This window comes from Anolis sagrei, chromosome 4 (assembly GCF_037176765.1).
Source record: "Anolis sagrei isolate rAnoSag1 chromosome 4, rAnoSag1.mat, whole genome shotgun sequence".
Classification (NCBI taxonomy): Eukaryota; Metazoa; Chordata; class Lepidosauria; order Squamata; family Dactyloidae; genus Anolis; species Anolis sagrei.
In genome coordinates this window covers 6744404-6772364 of record NC_090024.1, presented here as the reverse complement: position 1 = coordinate 6772364, position 27961 = coordinate 6744404, and the positions used below count along the sequence as shown (strand labels likewise).

Genomic DNA, 27961 nt, shown 5'->3' with positions numbered 1-27961 from the left:
ATGGGCAAACTTTGATCGTCCAGGTGTTTTGGACGTCAACTCCCATAATTCCTAACAGCCTCCTGGCTGTTAAGAATTGTGGGAGTTGAAGTCCAAACACCTGGACCATTGAAGTTTGCCAATGCCTGATCTATATCCATGAGGCAGGGGTGAAATTATGATATTTCCACAGGCGGCGCAGAAGATAAGGCTCTGAGCCTATAAAAACAGAATGGCGAAACTTTATTAAGAACTAGCCCAAGGATGCAATACATAGGAACTAAACAAAGTGATAGAGGCTGGGAGTATTTAGATGTGTCCTGCTGGAGGAAACCCAAAGTCCATTGGGTCCATCTTCCATTTCCAAGCTATTCCCCTTCAAAATTACAGAAGTTGGAAGTGCAGCATCGCGTAGCAACGGATGCTATGCCCGTGTCCACCTTGTGCTCTGTGCAATTTGGAGAACAAGCTTTGGTGATCTGCTGCTCGCTGCGCTGACCTTGGCAGGGAGAAAAAGAAAAAAGGACAATCAAACAAATACATTGCAAACCCATAGACAAATATTTGAGTTTTTCCTCAATGGGATATTCATGTAGCTCAGTGGCTCTCCACTTTTCTAATGCCGCAACCCCTTAATGCAGTTCCTCATGTTGTGATGACCCCCAACCATAAAATTATTTTCATTGCAACTTCATAACTATAATTTTGCAGTCGTAAGGAACACCGATGAAGAATCAGGGTCAAAAATGGCACACAACAAACCTACCTCTTCCGGCAGCAATGACCGTCGTGACACAGAATTTGTCTGCTTGGGCACATTTAGTCGTTTTCAAACAGTTCTGGTTGGAAGGTTCGTCTTCACATTGGTAGCACCAAAGGCAGTGCCCTGCATGGGAAGATACGAAACCAGAGTTTTTGCATAGGATACTTTGGCCTAAATGCATGCCTCGCTCTGGCGTATCGAAACCTGAGACCTTTGGCATTCTGACAATACTGGAAAATCCAGAAAGCTAGTTTGATGGCCTCAAATACAAATTAAAACCTAAATATAGGAGAAAGGCTAACACCTTTTGTTTTTACAGCTTTGGGGTTTGGAATTGTTGAAAATGACTTCATTATATCCATGTTGGAGGTTGTTGTTGTTATTGTTGTCGACCAGGGTTGCATCTACACTGCTGAATTTATGCAGCTTGATGTCACTTTGGCTGCCATGATTTAATGCTATGGAATAATGAAGTCTGTGGTTTGACAGAGTCTTTAACTATGATGGCCAAAAAGTGCTCATCAATCTAAACATCGCATGGCAGTTAAAGTGACGTCAAACTGGATTAATCCTACAGTGCAGAGGAATCTTCAGCTAACCACCTTTTTCATGACTGGCTGTTTTTCTACTCAGACCTGCATTGAAACCATCTGGAAAGATGACTTATACATTCCTTCCTTCTTATATTAACATACTGTCAAAACAAGTGTTTCAAAAAGTCAGCCTGCAGGCTTTATCCAGAGATCCAATATCCACGGATTCTGTGACGGTGCGAGTGGCGCTACCTATATGTAGAACTGTAAGTTGCAGGATTTGAACTGTTGTATCATGCCTGATTTTGCCTTTTTACCTTGTAAATATATAGTTGGATTGATTGGTTATTTATAGCTGTCAATCAATGTTGTTTGCACCAGTTGAATTGCTCCTCCTGCTCAATTGTTTGACCCCACCTCTTCCTGGAGAGTAGGGCAGTGTTTCCTTTTCCTTTCTACCATCAAACTTTCTATCAGATGGACGTGAGAGAGAGACTTGGCTCTGAAGCCCTTGATTAAGTTACCTCTCAGCACCAATTCTGAGGTTCTTACCCTTGAGACTTATGCTTCATGTTCAGATCAACCTGGACGACGTTGAGAAGTCTCAAGCGCCTTCAAACCAGTTCTTTGGCACCAGAGGAAGGCTTTGTGCCTTCAAAATATAGGCCATTGGAATTGGGGTTGTGATTATTCTGATATTCACAGCCACTGAGAAAGAGGGACCTGGAAAAGCTTCTCAGCTGCAAAACTCCTTGGACCCAAGACAGCCAGAGACTGTAATGTATATTTTCCTTTACCCCTTTGAAACTTCCAGCTTATTGCCTTAAAGGGATAACTCTTTGTGAACAATAAAACCTATTTTGAGTTATCTACAGTGTTTTGGTCCTTGGGAATTCCAGTTTCCTAAAGGAGGGCAAGAAGCAATCCTCTGGGGAGACATGTCACGTCCATGCCTCTTTCACTTAGAGTTATAGCCCCCAGTCGCGACAGCACAGATTCACTTATGCACACTCCAAAAATATACCCCCTCCAAAAATGCAGTTTGACACCACTTTAACTGCCATGCCGCAATGCTTTGGAATCCTGGGAGTTGTAGTTTGACAAGGTTTTGAGCCGTGGTGAGGCACCAGCACTCTTTGGCAGAGAAGGTGAAAGACCTTGTAAAGTTGTGACAAAGGTAAGTTGAGCCATGGCAATTAAAGCAATGCCAAACTGCATTAGACGCATTGTAGGTTCTCCAGTATTTGCTTCCATCCCAAATATAGTCAAAATAGAGGGTTTGCTATTATCTACAGTTTCAGTTACCCATGGAGATCATAGATATGGGATTTGTAGTGTATTTCAAAGAGCCAGAGAGTGCCTATTTCCATCCAAGGCAGTCCAATGTTGCAATGCTGGCACTCAGCCATAAATGGGAGCAAGTGAAGCCTGAAATGCCAGATGTTGTCACATTGCCATAGTTCCTTATCAAGAGCCCTGCTAGTGATGGTTAGTGAGAATTGCAATCCACTTACATCCGGACTAAAGCAAAACACTAAATCTTTCTCTTGAGTGTCCCAATCTTTTGTATTTGGACCATCTCTTTCTTTGATTCATGATTTTCAGGGACCCACCAAGGATCCAAACCTATTCAACTTACCTTTGTCTAGGCACACGATCGCCACCAACAAAGACACAGCACAGAAAAACTTCATTGTTGTCATCTTCTCTGAAGCTGGGAGCGGCCACAGCTGTTTATATACACCTCTGAGGTGTTGCCTTTTTTGTGGAACTCGTCATTCAAATGTTTAAAGAAGAGGAGGAGGAAAAAGAGGCCAAACAGCCGAGTGAGAGGAACCACAAAGGGAGTGGATTCTGTGGCTGAATTTATGGAGGACACATGGGTTTCAGCCAAAATGAAGAGTTTCTTTGTAAGGCATGGAATTGGAAGAGACCACAAGAGTTCTCCGCTGTAACCTCATTCTGCCAGGTAGGAAGACACCATTCAAGCCCGCTTGACAGATGGTCATACAGCTTCTGCTTAAAAACCTCTAGAGAAGGCAACTCCAACACATTCAAGGAGTTTTGAGTTGGTTCTATGTTAACAATTTGGAGTAGAATCACCCACTCCCTCCTTAGGTGAACAATGAGCTAGGCTGACAGTTGGCAGCTCACGCCAACCCGGGGCTTTGAACTTGCAACCTTTTGGTTGATAGATCTTATAATTGCTGATGATTTACAAGCTATGCTAAACCTATTTGACAGTGCCATCAATATACCTCTTAATTACTTGGCATGACACAAGCAGCTATTGTGTATTAGGAAGAACTTCCTGACTGTGAGAGCCGTTCAGCAGTGGAACTCTCTGCCCCGTGGTGGAGGCTCCTTCTTTGGAAGCTTTTAAGCAGAGGCTGGATGGTCATTTGTCAGGGGTGATTTGAATGCAATATTCCTGCTTCTTGGCAGGGGGTTGGACTGGATGGCCCATGAGATCTCTTCCAACTCTTTGATTCTATGATTCTATGATTCTATGATTCCCTGCTACACAAAAACTGTGGTTAGATTTCAACTATCCATTAAGAGGTTGAGGTCTGGGGTCCAGCATGCTCTGCTACACCAATGGCCAAATCAATACATGACCCAGATTCGAAGGCAACAGGAACAGAGGTTTATTACTTTAAGGCCTGAAAGGATGTCAGATACAGAGTCTGCACTCTCAAAAGATCCAACATAAAGCATACAGCAAAAAACAGAGCGTTTTATTCACCTTGACGGCCATTCAACATACCTGTGCCTTCCACTGATTGACCGACTTGGGTCTGGGCATTTGTTTGCTTGGAAATCTCCTGATGTCACCAGTGGTTGGGGTTTCCTCCATAGCGGGAAAAATAGCTGTCATTTGTGGATTTGTAGTTTGAGTCTTTTGGGAGATCCATCTTGAGAAAGGTGCGGACTTTGGAATGTGGTGGGACAACATGCAAACAGTCTTTGATGAGATTGCTTGCCCAATCCAATTTACACAAAAGGTGAGCTCCAGAAAACACAATGTCTCTTTATGTAAATATAAACAGTTCAATGAAATGTACACAGAATTAATCTGCATGCTGATGTATGGCAGCTAATATCTCCGGATATCCTCAGGAAGCCGGACAACTATTTTACATGATAGCATTATCTACACATGGTTGTATGGTCCCTACCTGATGGCCGTATCTCACAGTAGGTGGGAAGCTGGGAAAACCCTTCAGGTAGACACGTAGGCACATCATATTATTTCAGTTTCCCAGATATGCATTAAACCATATGAGCACAGAGATTGTTACCCCACTTTAGCACATCTTGTTATCTTTATTAAGGAACATATATGTTGTAGTTCAGCGTGATGGTAACGTTGCTACTACTGGTAGAAGGGAGAAGAAGGCTGCGCAGGTGTTGGAAGAGGAGCAGCAGCGAAACCGGATTAGAGAGATAATCATGGCTCCGAGTGATTCTGAAACCTTTGAGGGCTTCTCCGACTGTGAAATGGAGGATGGGGAAGAAAGCAGGGGAGTTAAGCGGGCTACTCGCGAACAAGAGTCCGACGAGGAGATTCAAAGGAAGCGTATCCGTGATATACTTAACGCTCCTACAGAGGACGAGGATTTCATGGGGTTTGAAGGGAGTGATGGGACTGGGAGTGACATGGGAGAGGAGGATGGGCTTGATTGGACCCATGTACAGGAGATTAGAGATATTTGTAACCAACCCACCTCTAGCGATGACTTCGAGGGGTTTACAGGAGAATGGCAACCGGGGAGCACTTGGCAAGACCTAAGTCTTGACAGACGCTGGCAGAGGTGGAGGGATGGGTGCTCGGGTTCAGCTGCGGGGATTGAGGCAGCTGAGAGCGATGATGAAAGGGTGGGGAGCACCTCATCTTCTGATGAGGAACTTTAGGATAAAAGTGGGTTTTGTTTGTATGGATCTTTGCAGAAGGCAAAGTGTCTCTTTTGGGGTATGAATCTTTGTTCCTGCCAACTCTCGAGCTTGGGTCCTTGGACTACAGATTCCTGTGTTCCTGTGATCGTGTGTTTACTTCTACTCTGCCGCTTGACTCAGGGCTGTTTTGAACAACGCTTTTTGCCACTCGGATTTGGACAACTTGCCTACCACGTGCTTTGACCTTGGAACGTTTTCTGGACTCTGTTTTTGCCTCTTTGTACTGTGCTCTTTGAACTGTGTGAGTTTAAAGCGGATTGCTGTATTTTTTGTGTTGAACTGGATTAAACGCCAGTATAATCCGGGTTATATTTCAGTTGCTTATTTCACCTTGTTTTCATAGATTCATAGAATCACAGAATCCTAGAGTTGGAAGAGACCTCCTGGGCCATCCAGTCCAACCCCATTCTGCCAAGAAGCAGGAATATTGCATTCAAATCACCCCTGACAGATGGCCATCCAGCCTCTGCTTAAAAGCTTCCAAAGAAGGAGCCTCCACCACACTCCGGGGCAGGGAGTGCCACTGCCGAACGGCTTTCACAGTCAGGAAGTTTTTGATGCCAACTTGTTGGCTGAGCCTGAAGCACTGAATGTAAGTGTTTCCAAGACTCTTTTGTTAACAATAAACTTATGTTTGGACCTTTTACTCTGTGTTTGGCTTTACTGAGGCTTCTGGGTCTTGACAATATATATTGAGATCACCAAGGTCTTTAGCCCTCTCTGCCAAGAAGACCTGGTGCCTCATCAAACTATAGATCCTTGATTCCATGGCATAAAGTTGTGGTAGTTAAAGTGGTGTCATACTGCATTAATTCTACAGTACAGATACACCCTCAGCAGGGGAGAGAGAAAAGGGCAGAAACACACCTGTCTCAGCCAAAAGCAAACCGGTGCACCTACTCTTAGAATCATAGAATCATAGAATCAAAGAGTTGGAAGAGACCTCATGGGCCATCCAGTCCAACCCCCTGCCAAGAAGCAGGAATATTGCATTCAAATCACCTTCCGTTCAACTCCCAAAAGCCTCTGCTTCTCGGGCCAATTATCAGGGATTCTGGGGAATGAAGTCCAAAACAACTAGAAGACCAACATTTTGGAAACTCTGCTCTGGATTTGTGTGAGATTGCATCAGCTGGGATCCTGTTGGCGACATACAATGGCATAACCTCCCATCTTACGTCACCAACAAGATTCCAGCTGATGCAATCTCAACTGGATTGCATCAGCTGTATATTTTCAGTTCTTATGGAAAGAGGTATTTGGTATCATAGAATCATAGAATCAAAGAGTTGGAAGAGACCTCATGGGCCGTCCAGTCCAACCCCATTCTGCCAAGAAGCAGGAATATTGCATTCAAATCATCCTTGACAGATGGCCATCCAGCCTCTGCTTAAAAGCTTCCAAAGAAGGAGCCTCCACCACACTCCGGGGCAGAGAGTTCCACTGCTGAACGGCTCTCACAGTCAGGAAGTTCTTCCTCGTGTTCAGATGGAATCTCCTCTCTTGTAGTTTGAAGCCATTGTTCCATTGCGTCCTAGTCTCCAGGGAAGCAGAAAACAAGCTTGCTCCCTCCTCCCTGTGGCTTCCTCTCACATATTTATACATGGCTATCATATCTCCTCTCAGCCTTCTCTTACCTTGTGTGTTCTTCCTCAATAACAACTTTTATCATCTTGACCACACTTCTCTGTTGCGCAGTCACAAGTGTCCCAGTTTCGTGCATGAAATGTTGTTATCATGTGTTGAATGCCTAATAAACCTACTTTTAGAGGACTACCTAAAATAGCCCATTAAAGTCTTGTTTACAAGGGGAAAGTGGGGTAATAAAAATAGATATTAATGCTAATGCTAATAATAATAATTGAACCACACTACTTACAGGATCAACCAAGAAATCAAATAAATCTAGGCTAAGGTACATGTGCACTGGAGAATTCATGGTTTAGTTTGACACTGTCAGTGTATATTTTTCATGTATGGTATATGTTTAAATGTAATTGCAATAGTAGAAATGTGATTGCAATAGGATTGTATCGCCAGGATGTATGTTTACACAGAAGGCTGTGAGAATGTGACCCTGAGTTTCTAGCTGTGTGAAAATAAATAGCTATTCTGCCATAGCCTCCTTCAGAGTAGCTTCTCCATGCGGCTCCCCAGAGCGAAGCTTATGAGCATCGATCTCCTCAGAGAAAAAGCTCTCCAAAACCCAGACCCACACTGTATTCTTACAGATATACCCCATTGGGTGTGGTCCAAGCTTGCTTGTTGACCTACATTACCAGCTGTACGTAATAATTAACACCATAAGGTTTTTCTTCAACATACACACACTTGGTCCTGCTATGACTTACCACAACAATATACTCAGAATTTCCAGTGTGTAATATCTGAATTGGCCACATGGGGGAACCAGAGATATCATTTTCTATCTATTCTTAAAGATCTGGTTTGTAACTGTATGAGGTTGTCAAAGGCTTTCATGGCTGGAATCACTGGGTTGTTGTAGGTTCTTTCGGGCTATATGGCCATGTTCTAGAGGCATTCTCTCCTGACCTTTCGCCTGCATCTATGGCAAGCATCCTCAGAGGTAGTGAGGTATGCATGAGGTTGCTTGCATATAGGAGGCATGAGAGGCTTTATCAGCAGTCTATACATTTATGGGAAGTCACACTTTCGAACCAGATGTAAATGAATTGTTTCCTTACACCTTACACTCAAAATGGACCCAACACAAATGCATGCTTTTCCTGTCCACACCTCTTTTATGGAGGAAGAAAGGCAAATGGCAGTTCCTAATAATGCCATCAGCAATCTCATGATCTGTCCACAAACATGTTATTTATTTTGTCGGTGTTTGCTTCCTGCAATTAATGCTTATTATCATGGTTTTAGAAGAAGTGGTTAAAGATGTCTTTTCCTTGTATGATCCGCCTTGCCTTTGGCATGTTTTGGCTGGCAGCTGGTCGCTGGAAGGTAAACACAGACTTCATTTGCAAGTCTGGGAAAACAGGTTAATGAGAGTTCATTTTCTTGTTCCTTCACATCTCAAAGACCTTGGCAACTCTGCCTCCCCGAAAACTGCTTCTGGCATTTCCATATTTTGCAAATATTAACGACGACGGAGATATTAAATGGCAAATTTTTATTAACAAACAGCCCAAAAACATTGGAATACAATTTCAAATGTAGAACAAGGTACAATGATGATGAGGCAGAAACAAAAAGTAAATTAGAAGATAGCTGGAAGAAATCTATCACGTTTAGAACAAGGAGAACAAGGAGGTAACTTGTTTTATGAGTTACTATAATAATTAATTACTTTTTGAAGTAACAAGCTTGAGGCAGCTGTAGCTAGCGGGTTAAACCACTAGCTGCAGAAAACTTGCTGACCGGAAGGTTGGCAGTTCGAAGCCACGGGTCAGGGTGAGCTCCCGCTGTTAGCCCTAGCTTCTACCAACCTTGCGCAGTGGGTTAAACCCCTGTGCTGGCAGGACTGAAGACCGACAGGTCGCAGGTTTGAATCCAGGGAGAGGTTTGTATCCAGGGAGAGTCTGCAGTGCCTTCCATGTTCCCCGATCCATGTTTGGGCAATGCTGCATTTGGTGGTCCCTATGTAGACTTGTCCACAGCTGTGGACAAGGCACTGCAGACGACATCAAACCAATCAGGGACATCTAATCACCTCTCAACAAAAGATTGCTCCAGGCACTGCCAGGTTATAAAATGCTAATCAAGGTGGTCAGTTGAAACATTCACACCTAGCTCCAACAGACAAGAGTCATTTGTCCCACCCTGGTCTTTCCACAGATATATAAACCCATTTTTTCTTGTTCCAACAGACCTCACTACCTCTGAGGATGCTTGCCATAGATGCAGGCAAAACATCAGGAGAGAATGCCTCTGTCAGCTCCAGCTCTCCAAGCGGGGACATGAGAGAAGCCTCCCACAAGGATGATAAAAACATCAAATCCTCTGGCGTCCCCTGGGCAACGTCCTTGCAGATGGCCAATTCTCTCACACCAGAAGCGATTTGCAGTTTCTCAAGTCACTCCTGACCCGACAAAAAATAAAGCTTGTGAGTAGATCAATAGGTATCACCTTGGCAGAAAGATAAAAGTCACCTATGCAGCCATGCCCTCAAAACACAACCAGGAGAGTCTACAGACAACGGGCTCTTTGGCATGGAAAAATGTAACAAGAGCACCTCCTCATGGCCAGAGCTGAGCACTGCCTCCAAATGCTAGAGATGGAAAGGGAAAACCTTTGCTTTTGTTTGTGTATTGTATTGTCAGGATAAATTTAGTTATGTATGTGTTTTAAATGTGCTTCTATGTATTGCCAAGATGGATTCCACTGTGTATTAGAAATGCTGTGCAGAATGTTTATTCCATGAGGCTGTGATTAAGTAAACTTGAGAAGTTAGATAAGGTTTGCTCTTGCTGGGAACAGAAGGGAGTAACCAGTCTCAGCAAGATGAGATAAGCAGATGTGAAGAGACTTTCATTTTTGACTAGTTCCTGAATTGTAGCTCGCTGTAGTAAGACGTGTCTATTGAATGTGCTTAGTAAACTTAGTTTCTTTTGAAACTCAAAGCCTGCAGAGTCCTTATTTTGCAACACAGTGTCTGCTGATCTAGCATTCCTTCCTCTGAGAATCGTCAAACTCTGACATGTATGCCATTGTTGTTGCTGTGTGAAAGGCATTGCATCTTTGCCTATATATGTGTATATTGTAATCTGCTCTGAGTCCCCTCGGGGAGATAGAACGGAATAGAAATAAGTGTATTATTGCATTATTTAATGACTTTTTTTTTTGTAATTGCAATGGAAATCGTTCTTTGACTCTTACTTATTATTGTGTAAGCAAAAGGATGGGGAAAAGGAAGCATCGAAAGGAAAGATGAATAACTACATCATAGTAAACCCAGAAAGGTTTGCTTTATAATACAGCAGACTCTTGGTTAATTGGAATTCAAGCAAACCCAACTTTCGAGCAATGTGGGGAAAAACTGGAAGAAATAATGCCTTAAATTAAAAAATAAAATAAAATAAATCCTGGGTTGTTGTAGGGTTTTTTCGGGCTATATGGCCATGGTCTAGAGCAGTGTTTCTCAACCTGGGGGTCGGGACCCCTGAGGGGGTCGCGAGGGGGTGTCAGAGGGGTCACCAAAGACCATCAGAAAACACATATTTCTGATGGACTTTGGAACACAGTGCTCTCTGGAGGTAGGTGAACTACATCTCCCCTAAATCACTGTCAATTCCTCCCAAATCCCTCCAGTATTTTCTATTGGTCATGGGGGCTCTGTGTGGGAAGTTTGGCCCAACTCTATCATTGGTTGGGTTCAAGGGGCTCTTTGATTATAGGTGAACTATAAATCCCAGCAACAACAACTCCCAAATGACAAGGCCTATTTTTCCCAGTGTTTGCAGGTGGGCATATTGAGTGATTGTGCTGAGTTTGGTTCAGATCCGTCATTGTTTGAGTGGATGTAGGTGAACTACAACTCCAACACTCAAGGTCAATGCCCACCAAAACCTTCCAGTATTTTCTGTTTGTCATGAGAGTTCTGTGGGCGAAGTGTAGTTCAATTCCATCGTTGGTGGAGTTCAGAATGCTCTTTGATTGTAGGTGAACTATAAATCCCAGGAACTACAATTCCCAGATGACAAAATCAATTTGCCCTCAAACTCACCAATATTCAAATGTGGGCGTATTTGGTATTTGTGCCAAATTTGGTCCAGTGAACTGCAGATATGAAGGAGCAACGAAAATAATTTTATGGTTGGGGATCACCACAGCATGAAGAACTGTACTAAGGGGTCGCAGCACTAGGAAGGTTGAGAAACACTGGTCTAGAGGCATTCCCTCCTGACGTTTCGCCTGCATCTATGGCAAGCATCCTCAGAGGTAGTGAGGTCTGTTGGAACTAGGAAAATGGGTTTATATATCTGTGGAATGACCAGGGTAAGACCATAGATGCAGGTGAAACATCAGGAGAGAATGCCTCTAGACCATGGCCATATAGCCTGAAAAAACCTACAACAACCCAGTGATTCCGGCCATGAAAGCCTTCGACAATAAAATAAGTCCTATTAGTGGAAATGTAAGATGTGTTTCTTTTTTAAAAAAATATGCTTTTAATGACTGTTTTCCAATATTGATATCAAGTCCATACAAAGTTTATGGCGTGATATATGATGTGATATGGTATTAATTAGGTCTATTTTTAATTGTAATTCTCAAGCAATCAGAAACTACATTTATCTGGCATCTAACAATCCCTGTGAGTACTAACTGAGAGTCTAACTACTGTATCTTTGAATGTACTCAGAATGTCCAAAGCGTAATATCTGAGTTGTTGTAGGATTTTTCGGGCTATATGGCCATGGTCTAGAGGCATTCTCTCCTGACGTTTTGCCTGCATCTATGGCAAGCATCCTCAGATGTAGAACAGGCTTGCCAGGATCCCGACAGCCACCATCGCCCCATCCTCACTACCTCTGAGGATGCTTGCCATAAATGCAGGTGAAACATCAGGAGAGAATGCCTCTAGACCATGGCCATATAGCCCGAAAGAACCTACAACAACCCAGTGATTCCGGCCATGAAAGCCTTCGACAATACATTGTAATATCTGAATTGGCCACTTGGGGGAACCAGAGATCGCTCCTTTTCCTTTTTTTAGGGACATAGTAACAATCCCTCAGTGAGTTACCTTTCTGGATTGCAGTAAGTATAACAAGAAATGAGTTGTCACACAATCAGAGTTATTAATTTTTTAAAATGGGAACAATATTTACAAGGAACAACAAGGAACCAGCAGGTGATATCGTTCCAGAGAGTGGTACCCATTTGTGGATTTTTCCTTCAACAGGAAGGGCAATGCACATAAGCAAGCCCTTCCGTGATGCTTTCTGGACACGCTGGATGAAGTTGAGCTTTGCTCGCTTTTCAGATGGAAATGTGAGCTTCACGCCCTCACAATCCTGACCGGAAGATGTAGAACAGGCTTGCCAGGATCCCGACAGCCACCATCGCCCCATTGGTTTTCACACTGCTAGCTCCACTAATGTTGCACAGGGAGTGCCCACAACAACTAGTCGAAGTAGAGCCTGAGCCAGTATCAGCAAAGGTCTCAGTACACTGAGGGGCGCATTTCTTGCTGAGCCGATACGTTGTGTTCTCACCTTGGAGAGGAAGGAAAAATCAGAAATGAGTCGCCTGAGGGCTGAGAAGGGTGGCATACAAATGCAATAAATAAAAATAAATATTTATTAAATTTCCAAAATTATATACAATACTAGCTGTCCCCTGCCACACATAGCTATGGCCCAGTCTGTAATGAGAAAATGTTGGTTTCATATCATTGTCCTTCTTTAAGGGTCCCTTTCAAATCTATGATACTATATCTCTCTGTGTGTGAATCATATCTATCTATCTATCTATCTATGGTTGGATGGCTCTTTGTCAGGAGGACTTTGGAGGGACTTCTTGCCCTAATGAAGGGAGTTGGATTGGATGGCCATAAGTATTTTCTGTTGCTCATGGGGGCTCTGTGTGGGAAGTTTGCCCTGATTCTGTCGATGGTGGGGTTCAGAATGCTCTGATTGTAGGTGAACTATAAATCCCAGTAACTACAACTCCCAAATGTCAAGGTTGATTTTCTCCAAAATCCATCTGAGCATATGGAGTATTTGTGCCAAGTTTGGTCCAGATCCATCATTGTTTGAGTCCACAGTGCTCTCTGAATGTAGGTGAACTACAACTCCCAAACTCAAGGTCAATGCCCACCAAACCCTTCCAATATTTTCTGTTGGTGATGGGAGTTCTGTGTGCCAAGTTTGGTTCAATTCCATCGTTGATGGAGTTCAGAATGGTCTTTGATTGTAGGTGAACTATAAATCCCAGCAACTACAACTCCCAAATGACAAAATCATAATTTTTTGAGTGATGGTCATTCCTTGTGTTGTGAGATGTTTTATTGCCGAATTTGGTGTGATTTCGTTCATTGGTTCTTTTGTTTTTAAGGTACTCATTATGCACAGAGCATTTTTATATATATAGATTGCAACACAGCAACAAATGGGAACATAATTTATTTGCATTATACCATCCGTCCTTCCTTCCGTTCAACTCCCAAAAGCCTCCACTTCTTGGGCCAATGATCAGGGATTCTGGGGGCTGAATCCAAAACAACTAGAAGACCAACATTTTGGAAACTCTGCTCCGGATTTGTGTGAGATTGCATCAGCTGGGATCCTGTTGGCGACATACAATGGCATAACCTCCCATCTTACGTCACCAACAGGATTCGAACTGATGCAATCTCAACTGGATTGCATCCGCTGTATATTTTCAGTTCTTATGCAAAGAGGTATTCGGTATCTCCTTACTAAACGGTCCTTCAGTGGAGTTCCAGCTTGTTGGGAAAAGGAAACATTAGTCTGCATTAGTCTGGGTGCATTGTTTGGATACCCCAGGCTAATGCAACATCTACACTGCATTTTCTAGTAGAGTAGATGGTTCCTGGAATTAATGTGGCTTTTACATTTCAAAATGGCCATTTCGGAGAGTGTATATCAGAAGGGTGTCTGCCTACCGCTCTTGGTGGTGGTAACCACTGTGCTACAGTATTGGTCCGCCTCGGCACACTTCACCATCTTCATACAGTTCCAGTTGGAAGGTTCATCTTCACATCGGTAGCACCAGAGCGAATACCCTGGAGAAAAGGAAAGAGAAGAAGAGATCCGTTATTCCTTATTTTTCTGGACACTGTGCTTTCTTTACTGCTTTGCTCTGACCGGCAAAACCCCAAGCAACTGAGAAACCTATCTATATAAATAAAAATGTAATGATGTATTGTCGAAGGCTTTCATGGCTGGAATCACTAGGTTCTTGTGGGTTTTTTCGGGCTATATGGCCATGTTCTAGAGGCATTTCTCCTGACGTTTCGCCTGCATCTATGGCAAGCATCCTCAGACGTGAGGTCTGTTGGGACTGGGAAGGGGTTTATATATCTGTGGAATGACTAGGGTGAGACAAAGGACTTTTGTCAGTTGGGCTGGGTGTGAATATTTCAGCTGACCACCTTGATTAGCATACAATGGGCTGACTGTGCCTGGAGCAAACTTTTCTTGAAAGGTAATTAGATGTCCCTGCCTGTTTCCTCTCTGCTGTTTTTGCTGTTGCAATTTTAGAATTTTTTAATACTGGTAGCCAGATTTTGTTCATTTTCATGGTTTCTTCCTTTCTGTTGAAATTGTCCACATGTTTGTGTATTTCAATGGCTTCTCTGTGTAGCCTGACATGGTGGTTGTGAGAGTGGTCCAGCATTTCTGTGTTCTCAAATAAAATGCTGTGTCCAGGTTGGTTCATCAGGTGCTCTGCTATGGCTGATTTCTCTGGCTGAAGTAGACTGCAGTGTTGTAAGTTGTAAGTAGTCTGCAGTTGTAAGTAGTCTTACAACAAAAATGTAATGTTTGTTTGTGGGATTAACATAATTCAAAATCCACTGGACGAATGGACACCAAATTTGGGCACTACACCCCTAACAGACCAATTATTTATTTATCGTGTCATGAGCAACCATACCATTGTGTTACAATTCTAACAGAACAAAACAAATACACAGATTAAAAAGAAAAGAAAAAAAACACACAGATTTTGCAAACTTAGTAGTTGGTTAAATGTCCTTTGACCAGTATCTGGCCACTTGGACCAATGAATGACCATCATAAACTAATGACCAATGAGTGACCATCATAAAGGAGTTGAAAATCCAAAAAGCTAAATGACGATACAGGGCATGTGCGAAAACAACAGCTCTATGAACCTTAGGGCTTTCTCAGCAGGGAAGGGATTTGCTGTTGCCTTCCTTGAGTCAGATCTCCAAGCAATAAATCTTGCCCAAAAAAATCCCAGAAAAACATCACTGTAAATTCAACTCAATGATGAGTGAGAAGAATAATCTCACTCGAGCCAGGCTTTAGCATAGTGGGTTAAACCTCCAGCTGCAGAAAATCTTGCTGATCGAAAGGTCGACATTCAAGCCTGGCTTGGGGTGAGTTCCCAACTGTCAGCCCAGCTTCTGTTCACCTAGCAGTTCTAAAACAGCAATATGAGTAGATAAATAGATACTGCTTTGGCTGGAAGGTAATAAAAGGCACCCAGGCACACATGCTGGCTAATCAATCAGGAGAGAATCTAAGGACAACAAAGCTCTTTGGCATGGAAAATGGAGCAATAGCAAACAGCCTCCAGGTGCCGGAGATGTAAAAAGATGGGAAGTGTTTACCTCTGTTCATGTCCTGTCTGTCTTTGTTAATTGTATAATGGCATTTAATATTTGCTGTATATGTGTACTGTAATCTGCCCTAAGTGCCCTCAGGGGGATAGGGCGGAATATAAATAAAGTATATTAATATTATAACCAACCCAAAACCCTAATCCAAAATAAATTGAGCCTCCCTTATCCAAAGTGCTTGAGACCGAATGGGTTATGGATTTTCAAATACTTGCATATAGATAATGAGATGCCTTGGAGATGGGACCAAAGTTTAAACACGACATTCATTTGTTGTCGAAGGCTTTCAAGGCAGGAATCACTGGATTGTTGTAGGTTTTTCGGGCTGTATGGCCATGTTCTAGAAGCATTCTCTCCTGACATTTCACCTGCATCTGTGGCAAGCATCCCCACAACCTCTGAGGATGCTTGCCACAGATGCAGGCAAAACATCAGGACAGAATGCTTCTAGAACATGGCCATACAGCCCGAAAAACCTACATCATCTCAGCCATTCATTTATGCTTCTCCATATACACCTCATATACATAGCCCGAAGGAAATTTGATAGACAATATCTTTACTAATTTTGTGACTGAAACAAAGTTTGTGTACGTCAGAACCAATGGAAAGCATTGGTGTCACTATCTCATCCACCTATGAGGACAATTTTGGAGCATTTCTGATTTCTGGATAAAGGATGCTTAAGCAGTCTGTGTGTTCTCTCTCCATTTTATGTAGACTAGATGGACCAAATGTGATTCATTTGAGGAATCCCAAAATGATTTAATATGGTTGTATCTGAGCCCAGGTCAACAAAATACTATTTACCCCAATAATAATAATAATAATAATAATAATAATAATAATAATAGGGTTGTTGTTTCCAGCAAAGGATCACTGCCGTGTCGTGGCGCTGGAGCTTGAGCACCTCAATGATGTCATGAGCGAAACCGTGAAGGGCCACCCAAGACGGGACGGTCGTGGCAGAGAGGTCAGACCAAGCGTGATCCCTGGGGAAGGCAATGGCAAACCACTCCAGTATCCTTGCCAAGAAAACTAAATGGACCAGTACAACCAGAGATATGTCGGTATGCCATTGGAAGATGGGACTCCCAGGTCGGAAGATGGCCACCTTGAAGCGACTGGACTGACCTTGAAGGAGCTGGGGGTGGTGACGGCCGACAGGGAGCTCTGGCGTGGACTGGTTCATGAGGTCACGAAGAGTCGGAGACGACTGAACGAATGAACAACAACAACAACAACAAGGGTTATTGTAGGTTTTTTCGGGCTATATGGCCATGTTCTAGAGGCATTTTCTCCTGACATTTTGCGTGCATCTATGGCAAGCATCCTCAAAGGTAATGAGGACCTCACTACCTCTGAGGATGTTTGCCATAGATGCAGGCAAAACGTCAGGAGAGAATGCCTCTAGAACATGGCCATATAGCCTGAAAAAACCGACAACAACCCAGTGATTCCGGCCATGAAAGCCTTCAACAATACATAATAATAATACTTTATTTATACACCACCACCATCTCCCCAAGGGGACTCGGGGTGGCTTACATGAGGACAAATCCCACAAGATAATTACCAATCAAGGACTTCTGGTAGAATCAGATTCTACTGTTTCTGTATTTCTCCATATCATTGGTTCCCAAATTTTGGGTACATTTACACTAGAATTAGTGAAGTCTAACACCATTTTAGCTGCCGTGGTCCCATGCTATGGAATCATAGGAGTTGTAGTTTTACATGATCGCCAGACTTGTCTGCCAACGAGTGCAAAACTACAGGTGTCACAATTCCATACCATTGAGCCATGGGAATTAAAGAGGTGTCAAAGTGCATTAATTCTACAATCTGAATGCATCCTCGGTGCACAAACTGGCACTCAACAACACTGCTTTCTTTGCATAAACCCAGATCTTCCTGGACAACGTTGAGGAGTCTCAAGCGCCTTCAAACCAGTCCTTTGGCACCAGAGGAAGACTTTGTGTCTTCAAATATAGGCCATTTGGACTGGGGTTGTGGATGCTCAGGCATTCACAGCCATTGAGAAAGAAGTAACCAGGAAAGCTTCTCAGCTGCAAACTCCTTGGACCCAAGACTTTAGAGACTGTAACGTATATTTTCTTTATCCCTGTTGAAACATCAAGTTTGTGCCTAAGAAAGGTAACTCATCGTGAATAATATACACCATTTCGAGTTATCTGCGGTGTCTTGGTCCTTGGGAATTCCAGTTTCCTAAAGGAGGGCAAGAAGCAATTCCCTGGGGAGAGATGTCACGTCCATGTTTCTTTCACCAAGATCTATAGACCCCAGGCGTGACGGCACACATAAACCAAAGACAGAAATGAGGCCATACATTTATCCACAAACAACCTATCCTAGTATTGTTGAAGGCTTTCATGGCCGGAATCACTGGGGTGTTGTAGGTTTTTTCGGGCTATATGGCCATGGTCTAGAGGCATTCTCTCCTGACGTTTCACCTGCATCTATGGCAAGCATCCTCAGAGGTAGTGAACCCAAATCCACCTCACTACCTCTGAGGATGCTTGCCATAGATGCAGACGAAACGTCAGGAGAGAATGCCTCTAGACCATGGCCATATAGCCTGGAAAAAAACCTAAAACAACCCAACCTATCCTAGATTTAATTTAAAACAACAACAGCAACAACAACAATACAAGCCAGGCTTTGATAACACACTTGAATTTCAACTTTTGCAGTTTTAACTTGGGTGGATTTGATTATTTGTGGATTTGCCATCCATAATTGAATGGAGTGGGTTTGGTATCCTACTGCAAAAAAAGTCCACCATTCCTTTCCCCAAACTCCCTATGGCTAAAAGGAGTTCGTAAGGTTCCTTTGCAAGAAGAATGTAGTTTCCAAAGGGAAACACATGTTCCTTCCAATCCTGTGTCTTCCAGATTTTGAATTGATGCAGATTGACTTTTAACTGTCATGGGATTGAATTGTAGTTTTACAAAGTCTTTAGCATACTGCGCCAAAGGGTGTTGGTGCCTCACCAAACTACAGCTCCCAGGAATCAATAGCATTGCACCAATGCAGTTAAAATATGTGTCAAACTTTTTTTTTGTCGTGTCAGGAGCGACTTGAGAAACTGCAAGTCACTTCTGCTGTGAGAGAATTGGCCGTCTGCAAGGACGTTGCCCAGGGGACGCCCGGATGATTTGATGTTTTTATCATCCTTGTGGGAGGCTTCTCTCATGTCCCCGCTCGAGGAGCTGGAGCTGATAGAGGGAGCTCATCCGCCTCTCCTCAGATTCGAACCTGCGACCTGTCAGTCTTCAGTCTTCAAACTGCATTAATTTGACAGTGGAGTGAGAAACAAACAGCCATGCAACTGACATTGCCTAAGCCAGCAGATCAGTGGTAAAGGATAATGGAAACCGAAGTTCAACCACATTTGGAAATAGCTCACTCCCAATTTAAACTCCCTATCCTCTTGAATTCCCAACCCTTCTCAGACTGGATCCATACTGCCATATGATCCAGTTTCTGAATCCAGATGATCTGCTTTGAAGTGGATTATATGAGTCTGCACTGGGTTCAGAAACTGGACCATATGGCAATGTAGCTGGAGCCTCACTTGAATCCAAAAGGTGACTACTAGCCATCGAGATGCTTGTGGGTTGCAACTCCAGTTGGCTCTGTTGCTAAGAGTGATGGGACCTGCAGTCCAATAACACCCCAGAAAAATACCTCAAGCCTTTTTCCACCTTACCTTTTCCTACAAAGGCTGCCACCACAAACAAAGCAATGCACCAAGTCTTCATGGTTGCCTCCTTGACCTTCCCTTGAGTGAAGACCAGTCTGGCAGCAACGGTGAAGGAGGGTTATATACCTCGGAGGGTGTTCCCTTCTGGTTGCCATGAACCCCGGTAATTTCAGGGTTTGAGATCAAGAAGGCACAAAACACAAACACAAGACTCGTTGTGGGAGTTAGGACTATAGGGTGTGTCTGGCAGACAATTTATTCCTGGGGATGCCAAGGGCAGGAGAGATAAGGAAACCGGATGGGGAGATGTCCTCTTTGGAATGAGGGAGTCCCAGAGTTGGAAGGGACCCCCAGGGCCATCCTGTCCAACCCCATCCTGCTATGCAGGAAGACACCACTCAAGCCCTCCCAATAGATGGCCCTTCAGCCTCTGCTTAAAAGCCTCCAGAGGAGGAGATTCCATCAGACTCCAAGACACTGTCAAACAGCTTGTTCCATCAGGAAGTTCTCCTCAATGTTTTGGTAGAATCTCTTTTTCTGTACTTTGAACACATGGCTCCATTGTGTCTCTAGAATAGCACAAAACAAGCTTGACCTCTTCTCTTCAATGTAACATCCTTTCAGATATTTAAATATATCTCCAAATGAGGAAGAACTTCCTGACTGTGAGAGCCGTTCAGAAGTGGAACTCTCTGCCCCGGAGTGTGGTGGAGGCTCCTTTTTTGGAAGGAGGAAGAAGAGAAGGCTGAGAGGAGATATGATAGCCATGTATAAATATGTGAGAGGAAGCCACAGGAAGGAGGGAGCAAGCTTGTTTTCTGCTTCCCTGGAGACTAGGACGCGGAACAATGGCTTCAAACTACAAGAGAGGAGATTCCATCTGAACACGAGGAAGAACTTCCTGACTGTGAGAGCCGTTCAGCAGTGGAACTCTCTGCCCCGGAGTGTGATGGAGGCTCCTCCTTTGGAGGCTTTTAAACAGAGGCTGGATGGCCATCTGTCAGGGGTGATTTGAATGCAATATTCCTGCTTCTTGGCAGAATGGGGTTGGACTGGATGGCCCATGAGGTCTCTTCCAACTCTTTGATTCTATGATTCTATGATTCTTAGCCTTCTCTTCTCCAGGTTGAACATCCTCAACTCCTTCAGCTACTTCTCATAAGGTTTAGTTTCCAGACCTTTGACCACTCCTCTGGAATCATAGAATTATAGTTGGAAGAGATCTTGTGGACCATCCAGTCCAACCCCATGCTGCCAAGAAGCAGAAAAATCACATTCAAAGCACACCTAGCAGATGGCCATTCAGCCTCTGCTTAAAAGCCTCCAAAGAAGGAGCCTCTACCACCTTTCAGGGCAGAGAGTTCCACCGCTGAACAGCTTTCACAGTCAGGAAGTTCTTCCTAATGTTCAGGTGGAATCTCTAGACATCTTCCATCTTGTCCATCTCCTTCTTAAATTGTTTGTGGCCAGAACTTCACACAGGGTGATTCCAGAATAAAGTGGGACTATGATGTCCCCCGTTCAAGACACTATACTCATATTGATTCAATCAAGAATCGCATTTGGCTTGTTTTAGCTGCAGCATCACACTCCCGGCTCATATTCGGTTTGTGGTCTAGGGAGCAAGCTTGTTTTCTTCTTTCCTGGAGGCTAGGACACGGAACAATGTCTTCAAACTACAAGAGAGGAGATTCCATCTGAACATGAGGAAGAACTTCCTGACTGTGAGAGCCATTCAGCAGTGGAACTCTCTGCCCCAGAGTGTGGTGGAAGCTCCTTCTTTGGAAGCTTTTAAACAGAGGCTGGATGGCCATCTGTTGGGGGTGATTTGAATGCAATATTCCTGCTTCTTGGCAGAATGGGGGTGGACTGGATGGCCCATGAGGTCTCTTCCAACTCTTTGATTCTATGATTCTATGATTCCTGAGATTTACTTTTCCTTATTCACAATGGCCAACTGGTTCCAGTTGTGGCATGATTATCCAGAGAAATTATTTAGTTTATTGCCGAAGGCTTTCATGGCCGGAATCACTGGGTTGTTGTAGGTTTTTTCAAGCTATATGGCCATGCTCTAGAGGCATTCTCTCCTGACATTTCGCCTACATCTATGGCAAGCATCCTCAGAGGTAGTGAGACAGAGGTAGTGAGGTAGTCCCCTGACATTAAGTCCAGTCATGTCTGACTCCAAGGTGTGGTGCTCATCTCCATTTCTAAGCTGAAGAGCCAGCGTTGTCCGTAGACACCTCCAAGGTCATGTGGCCGGCATGACTGCATGGAGCGCCGTTACCTTCCCGCCGGAGCGGTACCTATTGATCTACTCACATTTGCATGGCCATATATCCCAAAAAAACCTACAACAACCCAATTACTTAGTTACATAAATTAAGGCATTATTTAGTTAAGGTGCTGTGGTTGGAGCATCTGATGATGACTCAAGACCAGGATTCGAATCCTCACTCAGCCATAGAGTCCCAATGGATGACCTTAAGCAGGTCACGTTCTCTCAGCCTCAGAGGAAGACCTCTCTGGACTAATCCTGCTAAGAAAACCCAGTAATATACGTCCATTATATGGGCACATTATTTGAAAAATGACTTGAAGGCACACAACAACAGCTGGAATATAATACAGGCCATTGTTTCTCTGCCGCTGGGATGAAGATGCCAGTTTCTCTCTTGGGAAACCGAATCGTCCCAGGACAGAATTTAACACAATGGAAACCCTGATGGATGGGAAAGAAAAGCCTCCTCTTTAAATTGGATGCATACTTTCCATGGGAGTCTCCAGCTTGGCCAAGGAGTTTCAGGCTGTTCCCGATGACGACGTTCTGGAAGAGGCGGCTTATGTAAGAGTTTACACCCTGCAATATTTTATGTTTGGAATAATACCCATGCCTTCAGGGGCAGCAAGGGAAAAATACAGCAGTACATTTAATAAGGGGTTTCGTTAGGAACAAGTGTGGCATCATTGCAGGCTTTCCCAGGCTGGGTGCATTCCACCTAGTACAACCTTCCTAATGCTGAGACCCCTTAATAGAGCTCCTCATATTGTGGTGACCCCCAACCATAACATTATTTTCGTTGCTACTTCATAAATGTAATTTTGCTACTGTTAGGAAGGAAGCATCATGTAAATATCTAAGAAGCAGGATGTATTTTCATTCACTGGACCAAATTTGGCACAAATACCTGATACACCCAAATTTGAATACTGCTGGAGCTGGGGGGTGTTCATTTTGTCATTTGGGAGTTGTAGTTGCTGGGATTTATAGTTCACCTAGAATCAAAGAGCATTCTGAACTCCACCAATGATGGAATTGAACAAAACAGAACTCCCACAACCAACACAAAATACTGGAAGGGTTTGGTGGGCATTGGCGTTGAGTTTTGAAGTTGTAGTTTACCTACATCTAGAGAGCACTGTGGACTCAAACAATGAATCTGGACCAAACTTGGCACAAATATTCAATATGCCCAAAATGAGAACACTGGTGGAGTTTAGGGAAAATAGACCTCGGCACTCAGGAGTTGTAGTTGCTGGGATTCATAGTTCATCTACAATCAAAGAGCATTCTGAACTCCACCAACGATGGAATTGAACTGAACTTGGCACACAGAACTCCCATGACCAACAGAAAATACTGGAAGGGTTTGGTGGGCATTGAAGTTGTAGTTCACCTACATCCAGAGAGCACTGTGGACTCAAACAATGAATCTGGACCAAACTTGGCACAAATATTCAATATGCCCAAGTGTGAACACTGGTGGAGTTTAGGGAAAATAGACCTCGGCACTCAGGAGTTGTAGTTGCTGGGATTTATAGTTCATCTACAATCAAAGAGCATTCTGAACTCCACCAACGATGGAGTTGAACCAAACTTGGCACACAGAACTCCCATGACCAACAGAAAATACTGGAAGGGTTTGATGGGCATTGGCCTTGACTTTTGAAGTTGTAGTTCGCCTACATCCAGAGAGCACTGTGGACTCAAACAATGAATCTGGACCAAACTTGGCACAAATATTCAATATGCCCAAATGTGAACACTGGTGGAGTTTAGGGAAAATATACCTTAACACTCATGAGTTGTAGTTGCTGGGATTTATAGTTCACCTACAATCAAAGAGCATTCTGAACTTCACCAGTGATGGAATTGAACCAAACTTGGCACACAGAACTCCCATGACCAACGGAAAATACTGGAAGGGTTTGGTGGGCATTGGCCCACCAAACCCTTCCAGTACTATGAATCCCAGCAACTACAACACCCTAATGACAAAATCAATCGCCTCCCCAACACCACCAATATTCAAATTTGGGCAAATTGGGTATTTGTGCCAAATTTCATCCAGTGAATGAAAATTCATCCTGCATACCAGATATTTACATTACGATTCATAACGATAGCACAATTACAGTTTTGAAGCAGCAAAGAAAATAATGTTATGGTTGGGGGTCACCACAACATGAGGAACTGTATTAAGGTGTCGCGGCATTAGGGAGGTTGCGGCATTAGGCGTCAGATGGATAGCCCTTGCGGTCTCTTCCCACTCTAGAAATCCAACATGGAACCAAATTTGGAAGGAAATTAACCTAGGCCAGAACTATGCAGGTTAGTCACAATGAGCATAGAATCACTGAATCATTTGGAAGATGGTGAGTTGACACTTAAGTAAACTCCATTGATTCAATAGGTCTCCTTAAAGTCAATAGGATTTGGGATGGGAGTGATCCTACTACCCAGAGAACTGTAACTAAGATATTCCCATATTTTCGGGGGACTGTGACAATTTTCATTTCCGGTAGGATTTTGGAAATACCTGTATTTGCATATATGTACATAATGACATATCTTGCAGATGAGATCAACATCTAAACAGGAAATTCGTTTATATTTTGGGTATATTTAATAAACACCTCTATACACTTTGCCTGAAGGCAAAGCTGTGTGAAATATTGGTAACAACGTTGTTAATGAAACAAAACTTTGGGTACATTGTGTAAAGTGTTATGGAGATGAAGTGTCACTCTCCCAGCCTCCTGTGGACAATGTTGGATTTGGGTCATTTCAGTTTCTAGGTAAGGAATGCTCAACTCCCATCTGTGTTCCCTCCCTTTTTATTTTCCCAACAGACCCATGGGATAGACTACATCAGGACTGCACAACATGCGGCCCATGGGTCAGATACATCTCACACAAGTTGTTGTTGCAGCCCAAAGAAGGAAGAGGCAGCAAAAACGCCGTGCAATGACTCCCAAACTGATTCCAGAGGCGGAATTAGAGAAGGGAGGGAGGGAGGGTAAGAGGAGGAATGTAGGTAGGTAGGTAGGTAGGCAGGCAGGCAGGAAGGAAGGAAGGAAGGAAGGAAGGAAGGAAGGAAGGAAGGAAGGAAGGAAGGAAGGAAGGATAGGAGGAAAGAGAAAGGAAAGAGGGAGGGAGGGAGGGAGGGAGGGAGGAGGAATGTAGGTAGGTAGGTAGGTAGGTAGGAAGGAAGGAAGGAAGGAAGGAAGGAAGGAAGGATAGGAGGAAAGGGAAAGGAAAGAGGGAAGGAAGGAAGCATAGGAGGAAAGAGAGGGAGAGAAAGTATCAGAAGAATCGGAAAAAAGAGAGGGAGAGAAAGAATCAGAAGAAGAATGTAGAAATAAAGGTGAAAAGAAGGAAAATGAAGGAGGGGAGAGAGGGAGGGAAGGGAAGAATAGAAAAAGGGAGAATAGAGAAAAGAAAGAGGGAAAGATGGAAGGAAGGAAAAGGAAAGAAGAAAGGAAGGAAAAGAAAGAAAGAATTGGAAGAAAAATGTAGAAATGAAGTAGAAAAGAAGCAAAAAAGAAAGAAAGAAAGAAAGAAAGAAAGAAAGAAAGAAAGAAAGAGGGAGGGAGAGAGGGTAGGAGGGAAGAAGGAAGGAAGGAAGGAAGGAAGGAAGGAAGGAAGGAAGGAAGGAAGGAAGGAAGGAAGGAAGGAAGGATGAAGACTACGGAAAGGAAAGAAGGAAGGATAGAAGGAAGGACAGAAGGCAGGAAAAGGAAGGGAGGGAGGGAGGGCAGGAGGAAGAATACAGAAATGAAAGAGGGAGGGAGGGAAGGAAGGAAGGAAGGAAGGAAGGAAGGAAGGAAGGAAGGAAGGAAGGAAGGAAGGAAGGAAGGAAGGAAGGAATAGAGGGAGAGAGGGAGAGAAGTGGGAAGGGAGGGAAGGGGAAGGGGGAAGACTGTAGAAAGTGAAGAGAGAAGGAGAAAAGGAAGAATGTAGAAAGGAAAGAAGGAAGGAAAGATGAAAGGGAAGGAAAAAGAGTGTAGAAAGGAAAGAAAGAAGAGAAAGGAAGAATGAAAGGGCAATAGAAAAGAGAGGTGGGGTGTCTTCTTGACCCAAAGAAGACACCTTCTGAAGTCCAATGTCTTTCTCCCGTCCTCTTTTTCTGCCCCTTCCTCCTTTTCTTTTCCCCCTCTTATTTTCCGTCTTTGGCTTTTTGCTTTTGCTCTGAGCTTCTCCAGTTTCATCAGCAACTATGGACAGTGTCCTTCCAAAACAGAAGATGTTGCCAAAGGAGAATGTCTTCAGAAAGCTGTAATCCAAAACCTGGGGAATCGGCAAGGTGTAGTAGTTTGGACTTTAGACTTTGCCTCTGAACCCACAGGCTGACTTTGGTCAAGTCACACTTTCTCAGCCTCAGAGGAAGACAAGGCAAATCCCCTCTGAACTGAATTCAATATGACTGAATTTGAACTCTGGTCAGCAAAACCTAATATTTCCCATGTGGTTCCTGGTTTCCTCTGTATGTTTCAGACTTTACCTTGCTGTGTTGGGATCGAAATCTCCCATTCAGGAAATCCTCCCAAATCCCTCTCACTGGAGATAATTGATATCTATTATCCACTTTAATAAAGGAAGGTTCATTAGTGCATGGTGAAATAATAGGGCAAGTTTCGGGGAGGACCTCTGGGAACGTATCTGAAGTATGAAGACTGAATCATACCTGAGTAAAGGACACAACTATAGCGAGAGAGGAGGTGCATGTAAACTATAAATAGACGAGGCAGAGGATTCATCAATGATTCCTTGGCAAAAAAAGGGCAAATCTGAGATGTTGCAATACTTTTAAATTGAACCAAATCACACCCCCAAAGTACAGGATTAATAGCAACAAACTACTCCTAGTACTACATCTAGGGCAGGACTTTTGCAAACTTAATGGGTCTTAATGACTCATTCCAGCCAACACAAAATGCATTGCATTCCAAAGGGAATAGATCATAGGAAAATATATTGATTGAGACATCAGGGTTGCGTGGTGTCAGTCTCTACATGCTGAATTATGCATGAACTGTACCAGGCAACCCTTGTGTCAAGTGGCGCACAATGGGAAATTCCATGCACAGCTCAATGCATATTCATGCATAGTGCATAGTAACCCTTATGAATCATTGTTTTGGTCCACACATGGGAAAACCCTGAGTCTCCTGCGGGAGAGATAAAGCAGAGCATGCATAATTACAAATAACAATAATTAGGATTGCTGTGAATTTTCTGTGCTGTCTAGCCATGTTCCAGAAGCATTGTCTCCTGATGTTTTGCCCACATCTATGGCAGGGATCCTCAGAGGCTGTGAGATCTGTAGGAAACTAGGCAAGTGAGGTTTATATATAAACGTGGAATGATGTCCAGGGTGGGAGAAAGAAAGAACTCATGTCTGTTTGAGGCAAATGTGAATTGTCATTGACCACCTTGGTTAGCATTGAAGGGCCTTGCAGCTCTGAAGCATGGCTGCTTCCTGCCAGGGGGAATCCTTTGTTGGGTGGTGTTAGGTGGCCCTGATTGATTCTTGTCTGGTGTTCCCCTGTTTTTATTTTTAGTGTTGCTCTTTACTGTCCTGATTTTTGGGTTTTATTTTTTAATACTAGTATCCAGATTTTGTTCATTTTTATGGTTTCCTCCTTTCTGTGAAACTTGTCCACATGCTTGTGGATTTCAATGGCTTCTCTGTGTAGCCCGACATGGTGGTTGTGAGAGTGGTCCAGCATTTCTGTGTTCTCAAATAATATGCTATGTGCAGGTTATGCTGTGTTATCAGGTGCTCTGCTATGATTGACTTCTCTGGTTGAATCAGTGTGCAGTGCCTTTCCTGTTCCTTGATTCATGTCTGGACTATGCTGCTGCGTTTGGTGGTCCTTATGTAGCTGCATGGTATACGGTAGACTCCTGCAGAAGTGAGAGGATCCCTCTTGTCCTTTGTTGAACGAAGCAGTTGTTGGACTTTCTTGCTGGGTCTGTAGATCATTTGTTTGTTGTGTTTCCTCATCAGCTTCCCTATGCGGTCAGTGGTTCCCTTGATGTCTGGCAGGAACACTTTTCCTCTGGGTGGACACCAAACACAGTGATTCCGGCCCTTCAACAACACAATAATAACAACAATAACAATAACCCTAAGGAAAGGTCTATACAAGATTCTCATTTAACTGGCACCCCCTAGGAATTGGATGCCGGATAAATGTAGTTTCTGGTTGCATGAGAGTTTTTATTGAAATAGGCCTAGCTGCAATAATATTATATCCCATATAGCATAAAATCTACATTGAAATACAGAAATTGAAACATATTAAGACAAACTTAATGGAACACAATTTAACTGTATTATAAGACCAGCTTTTTGAATGCAGTACACAATAAACTCTCCAGCAAAGGATCACTGCCTTGTTGTGGCGCT

General features: G+C 43.5%; 2 protein-coding genes across 2 annotated transcripts; both read right to left on the bottom strand.

Annotated features, from left to right (window-relative positions):
- Positions 1–215: 215 nt before the first annotated feature.
- Positions 216–3101, bottom strand: LOC137096786 (lymphocyte antigen 6E-like). Its single transcript, XM_067467020.1, has 3 exons — positions 2915–3101; positions 746–865; positions 216–478 (listed from the first exon to the last, which is right to left on the bottom strand). Exons 1-3 carry the CDS (start codon positions 2976–2978, stop codon positions 348–350), a joined length of 315 nt encoding a protein of 104 aa, XP_067323121.1. The 5' UTR covers positions 2979–3101; the 3' UTR covers positions 216–347.
- Positions 3102–11352: 8251 nt separating this feature from the next.
- LOC132775149 (lymphocyte antigen 6E-like) lies at positions 11353–19378 on the bottom strand. The gene is made up of 3 exons (XM_060775957.2): positions 19272–19378; positions 13835–13954; positions 11353–12422 (listed from the first exon to the last, which is right to left on the bottom strand). The coding sequence occupies exons 1-3, from the start codon at positions 19321–19323 to the stop codon at positions 12214–12216; spliced, it is 381 nt and encodes a 126-aa protein (XP_060631940.1). The 5' UTR covers positions 19324–19378; the 3' UTR covers positions 11353–12213.
- Positions 19379–27961: the final 8583 nt, after the last annotated feature.